Source organism: Stegastes partitus, unplaced genomic scaffold (genome assembly GCF_000690725.1).
Source record: "Stegastes partitus isolate 25-593 unplaced genomic scaffold, Stegastes_partitus-1.0.2 Scaffold1299, whole genome shotgun sequence".
In the NCBI taxonomy this organism is placed as follows: Eukaryota; Metazoa; Chordata; class Actinopteri; family Pomacentridae; genus Stegastes; species Stegastes partitus.
This window is the reverse complement of record NW_007579030.1, coordinates 210668-224354: the sequence shown is the minus strand read 5'-3', so window position 1 is coordinate 224354 and position 13687 is coordinate 210668. Positions and strand designations below refer to the sequence as shown.

The window sequence follows — 13687 nt, the reverse complement described above, 5'->3', positions numbered from 1 at the left end:
CCTCTGTCTTTTACCCAGTAACACCAGCCGGAACGCAAACCAATTTGAACTTCTGTACTTTTAACGACATTTGCCCCAATTACACTTGGTTTAAAAATACAAAACCACATAATTCAAACTGTGTAACAGAGTTCAAGATAATAATACCACAGTTACGATAGCGGCAGCAGCAGTTCCTCACGCTGCAGTGAGAGTGCAAACACAGCAAATACGTATTCTCATTTGAATAACCTTCTTCAATGTCCAGATATTTTGCTTGACAGGAAAATGTAGGGAAAGAAGATTTAAAGTTGGTATAATAAAGTATTATATCTTACTGGAAAAAATAAATCTCACATCCAAGAGAAAATGACGCCCAAAGTCCTCAGAGGTCACAAGTAGCCGCCAGAGCTTTGAGTCATAATTCTGTGTTTTTATTATTTTGAAATTAGACACACTGAACGCTCCACCGATGCAGAGACAGAACTTGCATCGTAGCTAATTTTTCACATGTGTGACTGGGAATAACTGGATCTCACGTCCTCAATTGCTCCAATATGGAAGCGTTTTACCAAAAAGGAATGACTAAGAATCGGGCTTTAGCTGCAGCTCATGCTCAGGATCTGAACCGTACGTTACTGAGTTTATTTTGGCTACTGTTGCGCCGTCTCTCTATGCAGACCTGGAAGACCTGAGGGAAGTACATTTTTTTTCCTGCAGAGGATAAAGAATCTTGGAATAAGAGCGTCAGAAATGTTGGCTTTCCCTATGAATAACATGACCTTGGGGAAACTGAAGTCTATTTTGATGGATATTGTGAGATGAACGAAACATGAAATTTGTCCGCATTCGAAGATTCTTCATATCGAACCCGGGCACAGCCAGATGTGTAAACCCACAGACAAAATGCGATTTATCCGTGCAGTTCAAACAGTCAGCCACACAGGATGGAAAGTTTTGGTTTCAGTTTGTCTGTAGTAGGTGCACAGCTTCAGCTTCAAGTCTTTGGCGTTAGATTTGTTGTCTGCTAATGCTGATTATCCATATTTATGGCCAGTAATGTGCTTTAAATGTATTATTTCTGTGCGATACATCCGATCACATGTGTGTGTGTTTTGGTTCCAGGTGGATCTCATGAAGAACATCAGTAACATCCCTCAGCCTTTTCTCTACACGCGACATGTTCACTTCCTCAACTTCACCAGGTAGTGAATCAGCTCACATTTACATTCAACAGCAGCGTGTTTGCACCTCTTCATTTACATTCCTCTTTGTCCTTCTTTAGGTTCAGGATAGAGCAGCCCGTCTACATCAACATAATCCGGGATCCCATCAACCGGTTCCTCTCCAACTATTTCTTCCGTCGCTTCGGTGACTGGAGGGGTGAGCAGAACCACCTCATCCGGACTCCGGGGATGAAAGATGACGAGAGATACCTGGTGAGAGCTTTGTGGTTTTGGTAATTGTTGTTTCTGACTTTTGAGAAGCAGCCTGCTTTAGTCTTTTTTTTTTTTTGATGCCTTTGTGTCTTGAGGTTTGGGTGAGTTACAGCTAATTAATCAAACTGTTGGTCTTTTTTCTCTGTAACACTGAGTCAGATTTAAGAATAAGAGAAACAATAACGTCCCATCACAAATGTGACAATCTGATGAATAGATTTGCTTCATTTCATTAAAAGTGAACAAAAAATTCTGATTCCGAAGCAATTTCAGGATGTTCTCAGCTCTCGTCTCGTTTTTTTCCCTCACACTGGGATAAAGCTGCTCCTTTGTACATTTATATTATTGACCAAGTATGTTTTATTGTCCTTCCTTTATGTTTCTCTATTTGAATACACTGCCTGCAGTTCAACCCAGTTCAGCCCAACAATCAGAGAGTTGTTGCCGCACTACAGTCACCTCACTGATCGACTTCTGGTTGTGTTGAGGAGTCTTTCGTTTGTTACAGAATCTGGTTGATGGATTGTGTTTATATTTGACAGTTTTTTTAAAAATGAGACAAGTGATTTTGAAGAAATACGACGATTCCAAGCTTCCATTTGCTTCATTTTCCTGAGAAGTTTTCATGAGAAGTTCGAGGACCGTAGAAAAGTTGAAACAGTTCTTTCAGTTTCTTGCTGTGGCGATCTTTTTTTTAAAGACAACACACCTTTTAAACCCGCTGCTATGGTTTTTTTGGGGGTTAAACAGTTTGATGTTCACTCAACTCGAAACTGACAAACGCTGAAGATTGAAATTTAAACTGAATAATGAGGCAACAGACTCTGACAAAGCTGTCAAATGTGGCTTGTTGGGAGGCACCACATTTGGTTTCCATGTGATCCCGAGAGCAGCAGCAGCAGCAGCAGCAGCGCCCACTGTAAGGAGCTTCATAACAATGTTGTTTAATGAGTCAAACAAATACAGAATCTTTTGGCTTCCTTCCCCTCTGCCTGCCTTTTATCTCTGTCCCAGTGCCCACAAGCCCATTTACTCTCGTATTGACAGTGGCTGAATCAATGCCACAGATGCTTATGGTTTGAAATACTAATGTGTTTGCGGTATTTGACATAGCTGCACAGTTGTGTTTTGTTTTTTTATGATTGAGTCATCGACTTTGCCAGTAACAGTGCTTTAAATGCGCATCGTTTTGGTTCCGGGCCAGCTGGTTTCATAACCTGATACTCGGTGGAGACAGGAACTAAGATGTTGTGTATTAATGTCTTATTCCGCTGCGTGCGTCCTTTACTGTAATTACAGAGGCTTGTACAGTGAGGAATGTTTGCACAAATCAGAAATGACACCGAACGCGGTGCTACGTCGTATAAACACACCGTAGGAGAGAAAATAATCCCGCTGTCATGAACATATCCTGTCGGCCGGCTGATTATTTGCCTTTTGTTTGCCGTCTCTGTATCTGTTTGTTGTTATCTGGAGTCGAAACGAAACTTCCCTAAATTCTAGAATACAAGCAGTATATCAGAACCACACTGCGCTGGCTTTGAAGACGGGCCATATGTGGGGTTGCTGGAGGGAGGATGGCCATGGCAGCCTGATGCTAACCCAATATTTAAATCTGATTATGATTCCAATTAGAGGCCCGATTTACCACATCAGAAAGTCGGTATCCTACATCTGCCTCGCAGAGCTGCTTCTCCCTGTAGCACCAGACTGAAGGCAACGCGTCCTGATATGTTACAGTATGCCTTTTGAAAGCTTACTTTAATTTTTTTTTTTTTGATCTTGGGTGCATTTTACACTGCAGAGGAGCTACTTAAACACAGCCTGAGCTGTTAGCAGTGAAGTGATGGATCCAATGTACGACTGGAATTCCCCTGAAGGAAGACAACATATGAGAATTTAGGGGGGAAACAGGCAAAAAAAAAAAAAAATTCTGGCAATAACAACAAGCTAAAACAATTGTTCAAGATTTAGTACCAAATCAGTAGCCAGGCACGAACACAGGGAGCACCTCAGTCATCGCTCCGACGGTGCTGTCGGAGGCTCTGGGGGCTGAGAGGGCCTTTCTGAGAGGCTAACAAGACGAGTGAATGTCACTCTGGCTTGAGTCTGACTGGCTGTAATTAAGTATTGCAACTGCTTCCCCTGGAGTTTTGGACCATGTGAGTTGAGTTATTAAAGTATGCAGACCACGGGGCCCCTCGCTGCAGCTGAAGGGGGGGGAGGCTGACTTACCTGAGTGTGTGTGTGTGTGTGTGTGTGTGTGCTGTTACACTGCTATACTTACGGGGACCGACTGGCCCAGAAGTTGTGGAAAACTTTTGCATTTAAAGTGTTGATATTTGGTTGTTTGTCTACGACGAGTTTTGAAAATTAGAAGCTTTGCAGTGTGTTATAAGTCTCCTTTTTGTTCAGTTTAACTGCCCAAAGTGTAAGTAAACTACACGTCACTGTCATAAAACTACAAGATGGCGCCGTCTCACACTCGATTCTTGTTGTGCTTTGCCGAGCGTTCCTCGGTGATTGTGTTTCGCTGCTGCTTTAGGTATTATTTCCGTGCACTGACAGCAACAGCAGCAATGCAGCTTACCTAATCAGCAGAAACAGCTCACGGTAATGTGCTAAATCATATCTATAAAAACGGGCTGCGTGAATGCGCCGCTCGAGCGTCCGTGTGGTGTTTACATCCACTGAAAACTGTCTGGTCTGCAAAATGCACACAACGTCACTGGAACTTCATGAACAGGGTCACGGCCAGAATTAAACTGATGTGTGATAGCTGTAAATATGCAGTGCATTACCCGTCTGAACTCGAAGCAGTTTCTATGTGGTTTCTGCCCCTGTTGCATTTTTATTCAGCGTGGGCTCATATATATATGCCCAGCAGTGTAACCAGCACTGGGGGGAAATGTGCCTCTGAAAACTATAGACGTTGGTGTGCTCAAGTATATTGAACTTGCTTCTATGCTTTCCTGCAGTTCAGCCCGGTTTAGCTGAGAAGTCTTTGAATTTTTGTCATGTAAATGTTGGTCACAGTGGAGTCACTTATAAATTCATGGTTGTGGCGAGAAACGCAGAATTTTTTGTTTTTTACGGAATCTGGTTCGAGCAAAGATTTCATTTTTGGAGATTTTTTTTCAGTGACACATGCAGAGTAAAATGAATTTGATTTTGTTTAAGTTCCCCGACTGAATGGCGCGTCACAGATGAGTAGTTCGAGGACACAAGTCCACCAATTCTCTCTGTTTTCTTACAACTTCTGTCTGTGATGAATGTGGTGGATCTGGTGATTTTAAAAAAAAACAACATGTCTTTGAAATCTGCCGGCTCGGTTTGAGGTTCACAGGTTTGACATGTTAAACAAGAACTTCAGGTGTTTGATACAACTAAGATTCGGATTAAGGTTTAAGGGTGAAGGATTACGCTTCCAAGCCAAGTGGCTGGATAAGAGAGTCGAGGCCTCAGCAGCTGCGAGCTTGTGTGTTGGAAGCAGTTGTCCACATATTTATAAGGGAGGTTGGAGAGGATTAGTGAGTGGGAGTCCAGCAGACACATCAGCAACCATTTCCCAGCTGCGACTCTCAGCAGACGTTGCATGTAGTCATCTGAGCCTTCATTGGAAGGTGACTGTCCTCACAAGCATAGCATCTTAAAGAGTCACATGAGCTCCCCGACGTGTCGACGGCGGAGTTCAGACCAGCGGCGGCTGTACCCCTGCCTGCTGTGCATTAGCACCGCCTGCCCTGAATGTGAGAGGTGTCAATGAAAGAACACTGTCAGTTTGCTCGCCGGGGCCGAGGGGAACCTGATGCACGTGTTACTGAGACATTCCTGTGGTCGGCTTGGATTTTCCGTCAGTCCCCACACCCCTTTTTACACACACACACACACACACACACACACACTATACAAAGGCATGCACTGGTCAGTTGGACACACATAAACACCAACGGTACTGAGCGCGTGCAGTCAGCTGGGGCTTTTATTATTACATTTAGGTGGCATTTAAAATTCCATCTCTTTCTTCATTGATCTGGTTTCATTTATATTTCATAGCGTCCTGTGTGTACGTTTAGGCAGTTTTGGAGGCAGTTGACTGATTAATCAGAGCATGTGCATAACGCTGTTGACACACACACACACACATAAGAAGATGAATATATTCAACTGACACATCCGCCTCACTGGTGGCATCTATCAGGTGTTATTTAACCGAGTGTGTGTTTTATTAAGATGCAGAAAAAGCATGTCAGTCTCATGGTATTCTGAGGAAGTATGAGTCTAAAACACATTTAATCACTGTTTTCATGTGAAAACTGTAGAAAATTGTCACCAGACTACAGTTTTTTTTTTTTTAGCATCTTTCATTATTGTTGCGTTTTTTTGGCCCATAAATATATAATATTCTTTACCTCTCCCACCAGCATAGTTTGAAGTTGTTTTCATTGAAGATCTTCATCAAAATGATTGTACATTTACTGCCTGGCAGCGAACAACGTACTGCTGACAGTGAAGCTGAAACCTCCGAATGCTAAAATCTACCAGCAGTTGTGAAAAGTGTGTTAACAGTTTGTCAGAGCCAAAAACTTTACAAAAGCAGTGGATGTTTAAAACGTTTTGACAAGTCCCTGAACTACCCATATGTGGTCTGCTGAGTCTGAGATCGTGATATGTCACCAAAATCGCTTCTTATTTAAAAAGTACAAACATGGGCGCCCCTGTAGCTCACCGAGCTGAGCGGTGACCCACGAACAGGGTGGTGGTCGTGGATTGGACTAACGCTCATGACCCTTTGCTGCAGGTCTCTCCCTGTTCTTCTCCCTCTTTTCTTTTTTTTTTTTGTTGTTTTAGTTAAGGGAAACGGCCCCCATTTTTTTTTTTTTTTAAAAACATTTGCACCAACAAGATTCTAGAAAAATGTGGTTTTCGAGGACGTCGTTAGTGATTTGAGCTGCGTTCGATGGTAACATGACAAAAGCTTCCAGTTATTTTTGGCTGCACTGGGTTGAACTGCAGGCTGTGTTTATGCAGCGCAGATGGACGACAAGTGTGGAAACAAATACAAAGTTAAAGTTGTCAAGTATCATTAAAATACACTTTCCAACTTTCTTATGATGCATGGCGTTATAACTGTGCCATTCTGCATAAGCAGCATGTTGAAGTTCTGTCCATTTGGAGCCATGGCTGTGCTGTTTCCATAGATTGATATTGCAGGAAAAAAAATGAGCCCAAAGTCAGTGAAAATGTAACAGAAGCAAAGAAAAAATGATCAGGAACTGGGTTGGAACGTGAACTTGTGTCAGTCCTGCTGTTTGCAGCTCGTTTCCGCCGCCCCCAGGTGGCAAACGAACAAAGAGAAAGAAAGAAAAAGAAAAACGACGGTTATTGTTCATGTGAATGCGACGTGACCCAGGTGCTCTCCTCCCATGCTCCTCGCTTGAAAACTGATGCAAACTGTCCCACGGGAAAAAGTTTGCATCATCAATTACTCTTGATTTAATTCCTGTCTACATTCCATTGAGTGGAGCGGCCGAGCATTGTGCAGATTAGTGCCTGTTTTGCTACAGTTTCTGTGACTGCTCAGTTGGCCTAATCCACAGCGAGAATAGGAACAATAAGCCCGAGTGTGCATACAGGAGCTCTCCACGAAATACTAATGGGCTGTTCTAAAAGAGTGGGCATATTGTCCGTCCGTGAGTGCGCGTACTTGATTGTGCTTAGTTGTATATAAATGCGTTGTGGCTGGATTCCCAGAGGTCCCTTAAAACGTTGAAGCATGAGGGTGCTGCGTCGTCGAGGAGGGACTTCCTGAACGCTGTCAGTTTGGGTCACTTCCGGTTCACATTGACTCGCACTTATTTTTCTGTGTTTCTAATTTGGTTTGTAATGGTTTTTGTTCAAGTTAGCTCAGCTGTAACCTGCTTATCGTTTCTCATACAGACTGCACGGCCACAATCTTCGCTTTTTTTATTGCATCTGTTAGTTACAAGGAGATTTACTCATCGTTTCTAACACTTGATATGCTCACACCGTCGCTCTTTGCATAAAGAAACTCAAGTTGTTCTTGAAATCATAAATGAATGCAGAGCAAACTTCTCCTAAGTCCGGACATGACCTGAGCGCTAACAATGGCACGGTGCTGAACTCCGTCTCTGAAAGGTTCCTCTGGGGTTTTGTTGTGGGTTCTTTGAAGACGCTTCCAGTGGTTTGCTTCACTGATCACCAATAAGTCCCGTTCCCAGTGCGTGGTGCGGCCGGCTGAGAGAAGCCAGTCATAAAGTTCAAACAAACCCTGCAGCCGCTCGGTGAATCAGAGACTCAATTGTACCACAGCGCTCAGCTGCGAGAAAAAAATAACTGAGCAAGTGAATAATTTATGTCGTCCCGGCTTATGTATATAGATTTCTATGCAGGCCCGTCACTGCTGCCGAGGTAGAGAGAAATCACTTGTGCCGAGATATGTAAATATCCATTTTATGATGTAGTTCAGGTTTTTTTTTTTCTTCATGTCCATTTACCTGACGTGTCATTCTGCCTTCCCGTTGTGTAAATTTGCTTTTCCAGTCATGCGACATCTGCTGCGATTCTGTCTCTGCTGGCAGGGAGATCCCACTTCTGTTTCTTCCCTTGTTTTTACATGTTAATGGGTTTTTGAGGAGAGCTTTTCCTCATCCGTGCAGATTGAAGCAAATGTGCGGCTTTAGGGGCGATTTGACTCAAAGCGAGATGACCTGACAGCCTCCGTTTGCCGCCTCAGAAGGTGAAAAAGGCATTAAAACGATCTTTACGTCACACTTCCACGTGCAAAAGAGGTAATTAAAACTATAACCGTGACGTGTTTGCTCCCCTGTCAGTGTCTGTTTTTCAAGCTGGGTCACTTGGTTCCTCCCGGTGTTCACCCGTAAGGCCGGTCACGTCACACCCTCAGCAGCATATCGTGTCCTCGGGGAAGGTCTGGGCCTCGGGTCCTGTCTGACTCGACTTAATCTCTGTGATGGACCACGCCGGCCTCAGTGTTGGCTTTGACAAATTGCTCTGTTTAGATCAGCCGTTACAAACGTATCGGGGCATAAATCTAAAGCTTTGACGTAATCATTACACTTTCTGTTTGCTTTTAGATCTCTATTAATACAACGGGCCTGTCAACACCTTCTCGTGCACAAGCGTGTGGCGTGTCACGGCGTTCGTGTGTGTGTTGCCGTCCGTGAGGCTTACGTCACCTGACATGGATTTGACTGCCGGCTCCGCAGCACTCAGCTGGCGGGCCGGCTTCACTCCTGCATGTGTGTTTTTAATCTGTTTCATTACTTAATGGCTGCCACATTCAGACGTGGGGTGTTTCAAAGTTCACAGCTGATCACTCTGTCGTCCTCATCATGAAAGTCTTTACGTTTTGTTCAAGTTCATTCTGCGTTTTCTTCTTCGGTATCTCAGCTCCTGAGGCCGACTGAGGTGAAGCTTATCTTTGTGCACAGGATGTTGTTTGCAAAGCACTGGGGCTTCTCAAACGATGACTATCAAGCCACGTGAGTTCACAGCAGTGCGAGTGAAGAGCTCCCTCTAGTGGCAGAAACAAGTGGTTGTGATTCTGTTCTTCCGCTGCACTGCGCTCAACAGGTTTGTGTTTGTCTGCTTTCAGGATATCAACGTGTGCATTCTAGAGAATTACCCTGAGTGCTCCAACCCCAGAGTTTTCTACATCATCCCCTACTTCTGTGGACAGCATCCTCAGTGCAGGTAGGGTTCTATCGATTTTATGGAAAAATAAAAAACACATTTTGCTATTTTAGATATTAAAAGCAGTAATATTTCATGTTCTCTGCCAAGTAAAGCTGCTCTCTTATAATTTTCCTTCCCTCTCCTGCAGAGAGCCAGGAGTGTGGGCTTTGGAGAGGGCCAAGCAGAATGTGCTGGAGAACTACCTCCTGGTGGGCATCTTGGAGGAGCTGGAGGACGTTCTACTCCTGTTGGAGAGGCTCTTACCGCATTACTTTACTGGAGTGCTCAACATCTACAAGAGCCCTGGTAGGTGCCCACTCCAAAAAAATCACATTCAGTTTCCTTTAGTCAGACAACACAGAGCGTCTGCCAGCAGCTTTCTGAGGCTGTTTGCTTTCAGGGACAAGGACACTTTGGTTTGGAGATTCACGGTTCATCATGCTGACTTGGAACTAAACCCTAAGTGCAGCTGGGAATGTTGACAGTTTTACAGGTTTTTGGACACAAAGAAAAGTTGACCTGCTGATGTGTTCCCCTGAAGAAGCATAAATGTCTTCATCCAGTCTACTAGTTAATAAAAAGGCAGCTCACATGCTGCCTGCTTGGTCTCCTTTGTGGTGCAAGGAACCAAAGATGTCAATCTGATTTAAAACCGCTCAGTTCTCAGATACACTCACTGTACAATAAATCCATCCAGTAGTCCCAGTGGGCCCCAATTCAAAATCCAACAATATTTCCTATTAGAAGTAGGTATATGAATGTCTAAGACCTGTTTTAATCCTCTTTTCAGGAAGCTGAAATGGGCCAAACCACATTTACTAGTTTTAGAGAAAAATGGGCTCAAAATGTTTCGCTAAAAACAATCCTGGTTGTTGGAGGCGTCATTCTCAACATCCAGAGATAGAAACAGCTGCTCTATGATGACTTATTGAAGTTTTAAGTTTGACTTTCCTTTTGCTGAGTGCCTTTTTCTACTTTTTGAGAAAAAAAAACTGATTCCAGGTTCTTCTTGCTAAACAACACTGACGAGTTTACATCATGAGGAACTGGAGGTACTTCTGAGGACCATGGGGTAGAAATAGATGCTTGGTGGTGGTTCATTAAGTTTTTATTTTCCCTTACCGGCCCTACCAGTTGACTTTTCTGACTGTTCGCCATCCTGAATCGCAAACACGTGCAGCTACCTGCTCCAGCAATATAATGGTCAACAAGTCCTGTGCCACTAAAGTTTCGTGCCAAAACCATAATGGGCCGAACTTCAAAGTCACATTGTGACGTACTCGTGGGCTGTTGGTCAGACCACTTCGCCACAAACTAGTAGACCATAAACACTTATCACAAAACCATAAAACTTAACTTTGGACTTTCTGTGGTTTGGTCTGTTTTGGCACTGAACCCCTCGGAAATTGTGGGGCGCCCCTACAGCCCACCTAGTTGGGCAGGGCGACCCATGAACAAGGCTATAGTTGAAGGCCATGGTCAACCCTTTGCTGAAGGTCCTCCCCCTTCTCCTGTCTCACTCTCTCACTATCCTGACTAATAAAGGCAAAAAGGCCAGAAAAGAATAATTAGAAAAAAAAAAAAAAGAAGAAATTGTGCTTCCTACTGTAACATATGCACAAGTACTCAGGGGCTACAGCCTCACCCCGTTGCCTTTCCATCATAGTACCACCAGGCCTGTGTTCTTCACAGTGCAGCAGCTGGTCAGCTCAGTAGCTTAGAGCCTTTCAATGCACCACCACTGTTACCCTCCCTGCTCAGACCATTATTGTTTCTTATTGCTCCCCCTTTGCTTGATGTTTTTTGTAGTTGTTGGCTCCTAATTAATCACAGGCTGTTATTTGCACATTAGAGGATGATGATTTTCACTACTGCAAACCCCAGTGACATCAATACGAGCATTCAGGTCAACGTTTTTGAATATTTTGAACCTGAATGCCTTTTCTCTGGTCTAAACAGCTCTTTAACAGAAAACTAAAAACATCCACCTGTCATGAGATCATTAAAGTTGTGATCTGTATCCTTTAGGCACCATCATGAACCAGCCATAGAGCCGCATCACAGTGTGACAGAACATGTGTTTGGATTTTACTTTGCGACTGAATTCTTGTTCTTTGTGTTTCATTTTTTTCTTGTCCCTTCAGACTACAGGAAAATGGGGAACATGACGGGCACAGTGCGCAAACACACCCCCACTCTGGAGGCCCTGCAGGTGCTGTACCACCGCATGCGCTACGAGTACGAGTTCTACAACTTCATCCGCGACCAGTTCCACCTCATGAAGAAGAAAATTGGCCTCAAGTCCGTGTCCCAGCCCCCGGCCTATTCGCCGGCCTTCCTACGAGAACTGGCCCTCCGAACCCCGGAGCCTCTGGATGAAGACGAGGACCTGGACACGGACCTGGAGGACGCCAACAGCTGGCTGGTCCATCCCTAAAGGCCGTCTGGTGAACAGCGGATGTGGCCGTACAGATCCCAAAAAATAAATCAATGAGAAGCTGTTTGGCTAGAATTGGCTGAAGATAGCTGGAGGCAGCCTGAGGGCAAAGAGGAGTGTTCCCCCGTCTTTCGGCATTCCCAAGAGAAGTGAGGCGTGTTGAGGGGATCCTGACGCTCGTGTTTTTGGCGGGTTCTGTTTCCCATCTGCCATTGACTCCTATCATGACAGGCTCAGCACTGAGGACTATAGGGTTGAGTAATTGGAAGGACAAAATGCTCTATTTAAAAAAAAAAATCAAACAAGGACAATGGGAATTATTATTAAGCTCAATCTGCTTGAGTCAAGTTTTTGCTTTAATTTGAGCTTGTTTTAGGGTTCATGTTACAAAAAAAACAAACAAATAATATTGCTCTAATCTCCAGGAGAGATTAGTGCAAGACGTGGACAGATTGATGTGTGGGGAAATGTACTACATGTTGGTTTGCTGGTGTGTTTACTGTAGGAGACATCTTCAGAGACATTGCCCAAGAGAGAGTTTCACGCTTTATGAAAGGGTTAATGTCCCAAAAAAGCTGGATTGGGACACGGTGTTCATGAATTTTCTAAAAGGTGCCATAAGTTTGTATATTAGTCGTCCAGGACTGTTGTAAGTGCCAAACCTCATTAAGAGTTCCAGTAACTGTGTGACGGGGACTTCTGTGCACAGTTGGTGGAGGTGTGACATAGTCAAGTTAGAGTATTGGTTTATAACATTTTGTTTAATTTGTAAACTGTCGTTAGGTATAAATGAGGGTTATACTGTAAGCACTCAATTATGAATTCAAAGAATTCCAACTATGTGTGCATGAATGATTGAGTTTGACCAAAACCAGTAGTGTATCTTAGCATAGATTTAGTATTTGGGGCAGGTCATTTTGTTATTTAAAAATTTTAAAAAAGAAAAAAAAAAAAAAAGTATAGCCTGGGTCAAACGCTAAAAGCATTTATGGAGCCGAATTTGTAATCCAAAGTTGAAAAGATTGAGCTTGCCAAATATCAGTGTTTCTACTGCGTCGCGTTACAAAACTGTATGAAGACACTGCACTTTTTTTTGTGAAGTGACACTTCCTGAACTTCTGCAGCAAAATGAGGGATTTGGTCACAACTGGATTCTGACTTCCGCCGGGCTTCCGTACTGTCCAAGGCTTTTCCTGTCCAACTGAGTGTGAAGTTTTGCCAATCCCAGCTAATGTCTTAATTTCTCCAGCAGCTACTCGGAGTGCGTATTATTTTTTTTTAATTAAAAAAAAAAAAGAAAAATCATCCAGAGAATCGTAACCATAAGCTAATATGTGATTGTCATCTACATATTTCACTCTACCATCCTAATCTTCATTGTCTGTTCCTTGTTACGGTTTGTGTTCAGTGTTCCCTCTGTCTTTTTCTTTCCTTTTTTTTTTTGCCAGTTTAATTTATTATTTTGTATTCATTTGCATTCCAGATAAAAATTCTCAGGAAGGAAAACATTGTTTAATAACTTGATTTATTTGTACCATTGGTTTCTGGTGGCTATGAGACGATTCTTGGCATTTTTAAGGGTGTCTGGAATGGGTTTATATCAGCAGCTGAAAACTGGTAACTACGACTAATGCAGCCCGTCATTTTACAGTCTTCAAAAAATAAATGTCCTCTAACTATTGCAGCTAATGTCTCTGCTTTACTCGAAGGTGGTTTGTGACTGAAAAGCGTGTCATGTATTTAGCGCTGCAGCCGGCCTCGTCTGAACCGTCCCGTGATGCCGTGCATGTCCGGTTTCCTGCTTCTGTCAGACCACGGTCCAGCAGGTCCGTCTGCTTTCATCACGTTTGCAGCTCTCTCCCTTCACTGCAGCAGCCCGTCCAACACTTATCTTCCCTCCAGCTTCCCAGTTTTTAAACGACGTCTCCTGCAGGACAGCACTTCCTGTCTTATGATTTATAAAGTTATACAGTTTGCGTGGGGCTAAAAATACACAACACACGTTAACTGATGATTCTAAATTGGCCGTCAGTGTGAATGTGAGCATGCATGGTCGTTTTTTTTTTCTCGCCCAACCTCACCTGGGATAGACTCCAGCCCCTCGCGGCCCTCT

At 43.6% G+C, this 13687-nt stretch overlaps 1 protein-coding gene across 1 annotated transcript; it reads left to right on the top strand.

Moving 5' to 3' along the window:
- Window positions 1-1104: 1104 nt before the first annotated feature.
- Window positions 1105-13258, top strand: usta (uronyl 2-sulfotransferase a; the record flags this gene model as incomplete). The annotated part of the gene is made up of 5 exons (XM_008298254.1): window positions 1105-1184; window positions 1265-1418; window positions 9058-9155; window positions 9286-9443; window positions 11282-13258. Coding segments are annotated over 5 exons (783 nt in total), but the record flags the coding sequence as incomplete, so codon positions are not given.
- Window positions 13259-13687: the final 429 nt, after the last annotated feature.